General features: G+C 54.0%; 1 protein-coding gene across 1 annotated transcript in view; it reads right to left on the reverse strand.

The window, feature by feature from the left end:
- The window catches only part of TRIM62 (tripartite motif containing 62), a 30,372-nt gene extending 21,537 nt beyond the window's left edge, over positions 1-8,835 (reverse strand). Inside the window, exon 1 of the mRNA XM_064281667.1 lies at positions 7,828-8,835. Within this exon, the coding sequence (XP_064137737.1) occupies positions 7,828-8,235 (408 nt within the window). The 5' untranslated portion in view covers positions 8,236-8,835. The remainder of the gene's footprint in view (positions 1-7,827) is intronic.
- Positions 8,836-9,196: the final 361 nt, after the last annotated feature.

Genomic DNA, 9,196 nt, shown 5'->3' on the forward strand with positions numbered 1-9,196 from the left:
ATGGAAGGACTTCCTAGGATCAAATCCAGCTGCCCACCACCTGGATATGTTTGTGACAATCTCCCTCCACCTCAGTTTCCAAATCTGTACAGTGGGGTTTATAATAGCACCTACTTCATAGGGTTGTTGTGAGGATAAGTGACTTAATTCACGACCTGGCATGATACGCAGGGTGTGCTCAGTCAATCTTAGTTGTTGGCATCATCAAATAGTGATTATAATTGTATATGAAATAGGGACTCTGAACTGGAGGAGGTTCAAGGAGAGAGTTTATTTCTGTTGGGAGGCTCAGGGAAGACAAATGGGGCCAGGGCATTCCAGGTGGAGGGAACTTGTTGGGGGAGGGGCCCACCTGGTGTGTGCAGGAAGTGGAGTTCAGTACAGGGTGAGAGTGGAACAGGTGGGCTGAGTCACAAGCCAGAAAGGCCAGTTGGGGCTAGCTGGGGCAGGGGTGGGAGGTGGAGGAGGCCTTGAACGTCAGCCTCCTGGAGTTAGACTCTGAAAAGCCTCATCCGAGCTAGGGGCAGGGCTGGTGGAGGAGCCTGGGGAGGGACACACCGCAGGGGCAGAGCCACAGCTCTCTGACCCTCCCTCCCCAGAGGGGGCGGGGTCATGGCTGCTGCAGAGCTGCACACATAATATGCAAACATGCCAACTGAGAGGTTCTGGGGCTTATGTTGGTTTGGGGAGGCCAGGATAGGGTCAGCAGCAGGGGGAGGACAGACAGCCAGGGCTCAGATGGTCCCCCAAGCCCAGGCCTCTCCTGCCTGGCCACCCCTCTCCCCAACCCGGAAATAAAGCTGCTGCCAGAAACGATCTCTGGTTTTGGGTACTCTTCTGCACCCTAACCCCTTCATCAAGCAGTGGTGCCCAGGGGAGACAGCATGAACTCTGGAGTCAGAAAAACCTCCGTTTGGATCCTGGCTGTGTGACCTTGGGGCCCATTTCTCAAGCCTCATCTATAATATGGGGCTAAGGGCTACAACATGGGATATGAAGAGGACTAAAAGAGATGACATCTGTGAAAGGCCCAGCACTGTGTTTGGGACACAGTGGGTGCTCAAGGCTCCCCCTTTCTGTGTCTCTGTACTACTCTCTCCCTCCCTGACCCAAGGATGCCAGCAGCCTTGACACTGTCACTGAACTTGTCTGTCCTTTTTCCTTCTCCCAAATCCTCTTATACTCCCAAAGCCCCAGATGCCCCTGCACCTCATGATAGACCTGAATTCGTCCATATCTTTGAGCCCTAACCCTCCCTGTCCATTTTGGAGCCTCCCAGTCTCTGACAACACTCCTAGCTGCCCCTCCTGTCTCCACGCTCTCCCCTCCAGTCCAGCTTCCACCCTGCTCCAGGGTGCACTTTCCTGCAGATCTGACCCCATCACGCTCCGCTGTTCCCCCGCATCTTCAGGATCAAGTCCAAGGTCCTTGTGGGGCCAGGGGGTCCATTCAAGGCCATTCATGAGCTGGTCCAGCCTCATTTTCCTGTTCTCACCTGCCCTTCCAGCCACCATGTATCACTTAAACATGTGCTCCCCTCCTTGCCTGTCCTTGGTCAGGCTCAGATAACCTGAGTCCACGTTCCAGTTTCAGTGACACTTAATGGTTGTATGACCTTTAGCATAGTTTCTGATCCTCAGTTTCCTTATCTGTAAAATGGGGGTAATGAGACCCACCCCATAGGGTAGCTGTGAGGATTAATAAGATAGAGTGCCTGCCAAAGTACATAGCCCGGACCCTGGCACAATACGCACCCAGGAAATGCTGATTGTGGATGTTTTTGTTCCCTCTGCTTGTAATGCCTTCTCTTTCCACTCCCTGGCCCAAAGTACTTGGCATATCTGTCAGGACTCAGCTCAACTCTCAGCTCCAGGAAGGCCTGGGACAACACTCAGTTACAGCCAGAGCAGCCTGTTTGCAACCTAGCAGTCTACTAGATTAAGGCCAGGTCTAGTTTGGCCCTCTCCTGGGTCCAAGACAGGGCCTGGCCCTCAGTAGCCACAGCAGGAGCATTGACTGGATACATTATTGGATGAATCCATGAGTTCAAGACTGAAACCACCTCCAGATTCCCCACAGCTGCCCAGAGCATTCAAGCAGAGCTCAGAGTCAGCATCCAAGCAGAGCTCAAGGTCAGGCAGGTAAATGATGCTGCTAAGAGTTGGGAGACCTGAGCTCTGGTCTGACCTTGGGTAAGTCAGTTTCCCCATTTGTAAAGTGGGGAGAGGGTTGAACTGGATAGTTTCTGAGGTCCCTCTTCACTTGGATGCTCCCTGAGTCACAGCGTTGATGAAGAGGTTGAGTTCTGAGCCAGACACACCCAAATTTTAATCCCAGCTCTGCCTCCTACTTGCAGTGTGATCTTGGGCAAGTGACTGAGCCTCTTAGCTTCAGTGTGTTCATCTGTAAAATGGTGCTGATCATAGTCCCACTCAGGAAGTAGGGAAAGGAAAAAAGGCTGTCATGAGGGTTAAATGCCTATCACATAGTGCCTGGCTCTGATTTTTTAGTTTTTCTTAGAGTTATTATTATTATTTGTTATCACTCCCTACCAGATCCTTTTCTCTGTATAAAATAAACATCCCAGGACCCCCAACTTCAACCACATGTTTCTGCACTGTGGCCTGTGCTCAGCCGAGGTGTCCTAGATGAACAGGGACACCTGTGAAGAGAGAAGTGGAGATGACAACAGCCAGCCCTGGGTCTAACCCACAACCAGCCTCGCCCCTGTGGAGGCTGCTGTTTGCCCATAAATCCTGCCCTTTCCTGGGGAAAAATAACAGCAGAAGCTGCTTCCCTGGGACAAAGATAACCCGGCGGCCTGCCTGCTCACAGTACAAAATAAAGTGCCTTCGCCTCTGTCATCTATTTGAATAGGCAGCAAGTTTCTCCCTGTCTTTATGCAAAAAGTGGGGAGTCTTGTTCTTGTTTCCATTTCCCGCATTGGGAAAAAGGTGCAGTGAAGGCAACGCCTGCCACTTAGCTGGAAGAAGGCAGATGCAGGATTTGAACCTGTTCCCGGAAGCCTGCTCTTTCCTGTTGTGGCTGCCTTGTGTCTCTGGATCACACACTCTGCTCCAGGCTGATGCACCACTCTTTTCCTTGGCACGAAGGAGGCTTTGGGAGAGGCTCCAATGGTCACATGAGGCCTGGAGGAGGGGACTGAGACTGAAACTGATCCCCTCTCTGGGGGGTTTGGAACCTGAGAAGGCCAGAGAGCCAGATAACAAGCCAGACCAAGATGATCCCAGCCACCTGCCCTCGGCACATCAGCTGGCACAGACAGATTGTACCCTTAGCCCAGCCCTGATACAAAGACAGGCAGGGTGGGTGAGAGACAGCTACCCAGCCCTCAGAGATGGCTCAGAGGTTATGAGGGGCCCAATCAGACTGGGTTCAAATCCTGACTCTGCTGTTTACCTGGCTCACTTAATTCCTCTGAGCCTGGTCCCTCATCTGTAAAATGAACAAATAACAGTAACCACTCGATATGGTGCTATGAAGATTAGGTGAGGTGCTTCAAGGAAAGGGCTCAGCATAGTCCCAAGCATGGGGCAAGAACTCAGAAGCCTCAAGCCCCTCTTAGATGGGTGCCCCTCCCTCCCCTTTGCTCTGAGGCCCAAGTGCTCAGCAGGGCACCTGGCACAAAATGGAAAACCTGCTGCCATGTACTGAGTGCCTACTGTGTGCCAGGCACAGTACTAGGCACTTCTGACATAGCATCCCTAACCCTTACTACATCCTTCCCAGGAACGTCCTATTATCCCGTTTTGTAGATGAGCACTTGGGGGCTTAGAGACGTGAGGTGACTTGTCCAAGGACACACAGCTTATATGTGATGATGCCAGGATCTGGCCCAGTGTTGGAGTCTGAAGTATCAGGCAATTCTGCCTGGCAGGTCAGGGAAAGCTTCACAGACGAGACAATGTTTGAACTAAGCCTTGAAAGAGAAATAGGACTTGTCTAGGCTGGGATTCTCAACCAGGGGTGATTTTGACCCCCAGGGGACATTTGGCAATGTCTGTAGACATTTTTCGTTGCCCCAACTTGGTGGGGGTGGGGAGGGCGAGGGGGCAGGGCAGTCAGTGCTATTGGCATCTAGTGAGTAGAGGCTAGGGATGCTGCTAAATATCCTACAATGCACAGGACAGCCCCCCACAACAAACAATGAACTGGTCCAAAATGTCACTGGTGCTGAGTATGATGTAACACACTGCAGTTGTCATTTATTGAGTGCTTACTATGTGCCAGGTGCAGTATTAAGTTCTTACAAATGCCATCTTTTTTAATCCTAACCCCGTTACTCCCATGCTGCCAGTGAGGGACCTGAGGTCAGAGATGGTAAATGACTTTCCCAAGGTCACATAGCCAGTAAATGGCAGAACCAGGATTGGAGCTGCCTAAGTACAAAGCCAGAGCTCTTAACCCTTCTGTTTAAAGGTTTATAATAAATATAAAATTTATATTTTGCTGCCTCCAGGGTTTACAATAAATATAAAAGCTGCAGGCCAACTGTTGGCAGACTCCAGGCCAAGTCCAAGCCCAGCCGCCTCTGGTTTTTGAGGCCTTGGTCAAGGTCCCCTCCCTCCCCGACTGCTGTTTTCCCATCTGTCAAGTGAGGGTTGCACCAGACAATCCCCAAGGCCCTGCTGGCTCTGAGTCTATAATTCTCCAGGAGAAAGGCCCAAGTCCAGGCTCCTGGATCCCTGCGGACAGACCCACCCATTGCTGGGGGAGGAGAGGGTGAGAGGGGCAGGGTCAGCCTCTTTCCCAGTGCATAAATACCTAATGAGCCCTGCCTCCACACCAAGAGGGAGAAGCCGGTGGGAGGAGCCTCAAAGGTCACCCAGGAGCCTTATCTCCCCCAGAGGGAGGCAGGTTTCTCAGCCATCTCCTTGCCAAGCCCTGTGCCTCAGATGCCCCAAAAGCAAGGCCTCCTTCTCAGACAAGAGAGGTGAGTCTGGGCATCCATCCATCCAGCTGGGCACCTGAGCTCTCACAGATAGAAAAAGAAAGGATAGGAACATGTGGTGACCCAGTCTGTATCATGTGCCAGGCACCTCAAATAGAAGGTTCATCTCAGGTTAGCTTCATGATAATCCTGGTAGGGAGGAATCATCGTGACACCCATTTTAGAGATGAGCACATCAAGGCATACATGAAGTGATTGCCAAGTTACGCCGACAGTGACAAAGGCAAGTTCAGAACCCTGGTATGTCTGGGCCCAGAGCTGGGGCACTAGAGGATAAGTGGCAGTCCTGTTTTGCTCTCCCCCTAAGAATAAAAGTGTTCCAATAATATTTGGAGAAAACATATGTTCAGTTTCACTTGCATTCCCCAGGATGTGGAATGGAGTGCAAACAAAACAAAACACAATAACTCAGCTTTCTTGGCTTGCAGACAGGGGAACCAAGGCTCTGAAGGCAAAGGCCACTCCAGTTAGAAAGTCAGACAGGATGAGGAGAGGGTGAACGGCAGGGGAGAGATCTCGCCTGGGTTAAGGCTGTGCTTTCTAGGCCTGGCTCTGTCACTGGCAGTGTGGCTTTGGTCAGTCACATCACCTGTCCAGATCTCAGTTTCCACATCTATATAATGAAGAAGTTGGACAAATGCTTTCAGACAGAGTCCTTTCAAACTCTCGCAACCTACATTTAAACCTGTCAAAGGTTCTCTCCTCCTCCCTGTTTACATGACTTCCCAGATGGGGAGATGAGGACACCAGTGCCTGGCACAAGGGATGACGCTAGGGGTAGAAGGCTGCTGCCAGTCTTGTGCAAGGCAAAAATGGATGAATCTAGAGCCCCTGACCATTGTCCACCCTCTGATGGGTCCTCTATCCTCAGGGAGCCAGACTGAAAGGGAATCAGTCATGGTTTCAGGATGAAAAAGACAGGAAGGGGGCAATGGTGAACATGGGGTCATTTCTCCTGGGACCAACACCTGCCTCCATGGATGTCTGCTGGGCACAGACAGACTCACAGAGATTCAGATATAAGGGGGAGGGAAGCCCTACAACACCGGGAGAAAGGAGTTATTTAGCTCCTGCTTAAGCATCTTGGAGACTGGAAAACTCACTACCTTCCATGTTGACCCACTCCATTTTCATAAAATATTTGAGCCAAGAACCTTTGCCTCCAAATGTTCACAGTCCAGGCCAGCTTGGGCCAGGATGGGTCATTCATTCATTTATTCATTCAACAAACCTTTACTGGTGTGTACTATGGGCTAGGCCTTGTGCCAAGCTCTGGGGAATAAGAGACTTTCCCTGTCCTCGGGGCACTAAGTTCTATGCTGGTATCTGAAGGGCATGGATGCAAGGCTGCTGGATTTAAACAGTGTAGCTGGAGAAAAAGATTCCAGGCTCAAATAAGCTAGAGAACCATTGTATTAAATACAGCTAAATCAGTTTCTTTGCTAGAACATTTCTCCAATGCTTTAATATGCAAATATATGCTGAGAGTCCTCTAATGGAGTACAGGCAATATACTATATTTCCCAAATGTAGCTGATCTTGGAACACTTCTTTTTAAAATGTCATACTTATTAATAGAAAGCATATGAGGAAATGCAGCTTTGATGCCGTTTGGCCGGAGGAGCTTGTGGAAAGCTTCACAAAGAGGACATTTAAGCAGGGCCTTGAGCGTTGCGTGGAAACCTTGGTGGTGTAGTGGTTAAGTGCTAAGGCTGTTAACCAAATGGTCAGCAGTTTGAATCCACCAGGCTCTCCTTAGAAACTCTATGGAGCAGTTCTACTCTGTCCTACAGGGTCGCTAAGAGTCGGAATCGACTTGACAGCAACAGGTTTGGTTTGAGGGCTGAGTAGGAGTTCTTCAGTGACAATAGGAGGGCTTAAGGGAGACCAGTTACAATCCTATGCTGACTTTTCTCCAGTTACTCAACATGTAGTGTTTCACTTAGTCCTCAAAGGTCCTGATGTGGGTGGCAGAGCTAAGGAGGTCATCAAAAGCCCCTGGAGACTCCTAGAGAATCACCTCACCTCTGGGCCTTATTGCCTCAATCTTAAATCTTCAAGTTCTGGCCCTGCTCTCAAGTTGCTTCTGGTTTAAATCCCATATCGTTTTTACACCTTCTGCACTTGATCTCAGCCTTAAAACAAAAGAAAAAACCCCCTCATATACCTTGGCCCAGCCCTTAGCACCCAGACCCTCCCTCTTAGCACAGTTTCCTGACCCTAACTTACACCCCTCTCTCAGGCTTTACCCGGTGTCATCTGCCCTGGTACTGATTCTGACCTCTAGGTCCTGATGGAGGCCCCGCCCCATCCTACCTCCAAGTCTGCTAGGTCTCTACTACCTGGTATAGTCCCTATCCACCGTCGGACCGCGGCCCCGCCCTTGGTCTCGCCTGACGGTATTTCCAGCTCCATTTCTGAAAGCAGAGGTGTCCTCAACTCTATCCTGAACCATTCTGGTGCTGCACCTGTCCCCAGGTCCAGCCCCCACGACCCCTGACAGTGGCTCTGCTCTTGCACAGCTCTGATGCAGCCCCAGCCGGGTACCTGATTCAGCTCTGATTTTGTCTCCACGCTCCCAACCACCCCTGACCGCCCCCACTCCAGGTCTATCGCAGACCGGGACTGCCCAAGGCCCCGCCTCTAGTGCCCCGCCTCTAGTGCCCCGCCCCCAGCCGCAGCCCGCCCCCTGGTCGCAGCCCCGCCCCGCCCCGCCCCTATTAACTCTGATAGGGCCCTGACCCGGCCGTCGGCCCCGCCCCCAGTCAATTCTGACTGGGTCTCGCCGGCGATCCAGCCCTGACCCGGCTCCCGGGCCGGCCCCGCCCCCGCCCCAGGCCGCCAGGGCCGCGCACCTGCAGCTCCTCGAAGGCATCGTCGATGCCGGTGACCTGGTGCTGCTCGTGCAGCGCCGGCTCGTCGCAGAAGAAGCAGAGCAGCGCGCGGTCCGTCAGGCAGAAGAGCTTGACCTTGTCGTGCGCCTGGCAGGGTCGCGCGGCGCGACGCGCGTTGAGGATGGCGTCCAGCGGGAAGGCGCTGTAGCGCTCCACGATGTTGGCCAGCTTGAGGCTGGGCGCGAGCGCGGGCTCGGCGAACGTGCGCCGGCACTCGGGGCAGTCGCGGGCGCCCTGCGCCTCCTGCCGCACCCAGTGCTCGGTGATGCAGCGGCGGCAGAAGTAGTGCTCGCAGCCCAGGCTCACCGGGTCCTGGTAGATGCTCAGGCAGATGGAGCAGAGCAGCTCGTCCTTGAGGCTGCACGCCATGGCGCCGGGGGCGGCGGAGCGGGGGGCCCGAGAGGCGGGGGGCGGCTGAGAGCGCGGCGTGGACGGGGCAGCACGTAGGGGTAGGTGCGGGCAAGAGGCCCAGAGAGGCTGGGGCAGGAGCTTTTGGGAGTGGAAAGGGGTGCTGTCGGGCAGGGGGACTCGGAGATACGAGCTTGGGGAGTAGGGGCTACCGGGAACCCGAGTCCAGGAGGGTGGGCTCGAGGTAGTGGGTAACCCAGAGCGATGGGTGCTGGAGGGAGAGGGCCGTGGATGCCTGAGAGATGGGGCTCCTGGCGAGGAGGTTTTAGGGGAGGGGACAGTCCGAAGGGATGAGTGCTGGGAGAAGGGGATCCAGGAGGGGGGCGGAGGCCTTGGGGGGCTTGAAATCCCAGGATGGGAGCGGTGGGGGGAGGGGGAGAGAACAGAGATGGGTGGTTGTGGGAGAAGGGGAAGCCAGGCCGAGCCGCGCGGCGGCCGTGCTGGACACAGTAGAGGAGGGATGCGAGTCCACTCAGTGACCCGATCCTGGCCCCAGGCCCAGGCCCTAGCGGCCCCTTACCCTGGCCGACTCAGCTGCCACAGCTCCGGCCCCAGCGCAGCCTCCCAACCCGGAACCAGCCGAGCGGGAGCAGCCGGTGGCCGCGGCTCCCTCCCCGCCCCCGTGGGCCGGGCCCGCGCGACTCCGCCCCCGCAGCGGGCGGGGGTGGGCCTCCAGCCCGAGGGACCCTCCCCCCTCCTGTCTCCGCCTCCACCATCCTTCTTGGGGACCGAAACCCAGCTGTTCCTTCCGCATCTGCGCGTGGAACTGCATCCAGGTCTCTTATGGGTCCCAGAGGTGGGTGGGGGGCTGATAGTGTGAGGAGACAAGGAGTAAACAAGGAGCATCTTCCTGGATCGTTGCTTTGAAGGTGTGGGGAAAAGAATATTTCGTATTAAAACAAACAAGGATATGTCGCGTAAT

The sequence above is a fragment of the Loxodonta africana genome, chromosome 3 (assembly GCF_030014295.1).
Source record: "Loxodonta africana isolate mLoxAfr1 chromosome 3, mLoxAfr1.hap2, whole genome shotgun sequence".
In the NCBI taxonomy this organism is placed as follows: domain Eukaryota; kingdom Metazoa; phylum Chordata; class Mammalia; order Proboscidea; family Elephantidae; genus Loxodonta; species Loxodonta africana.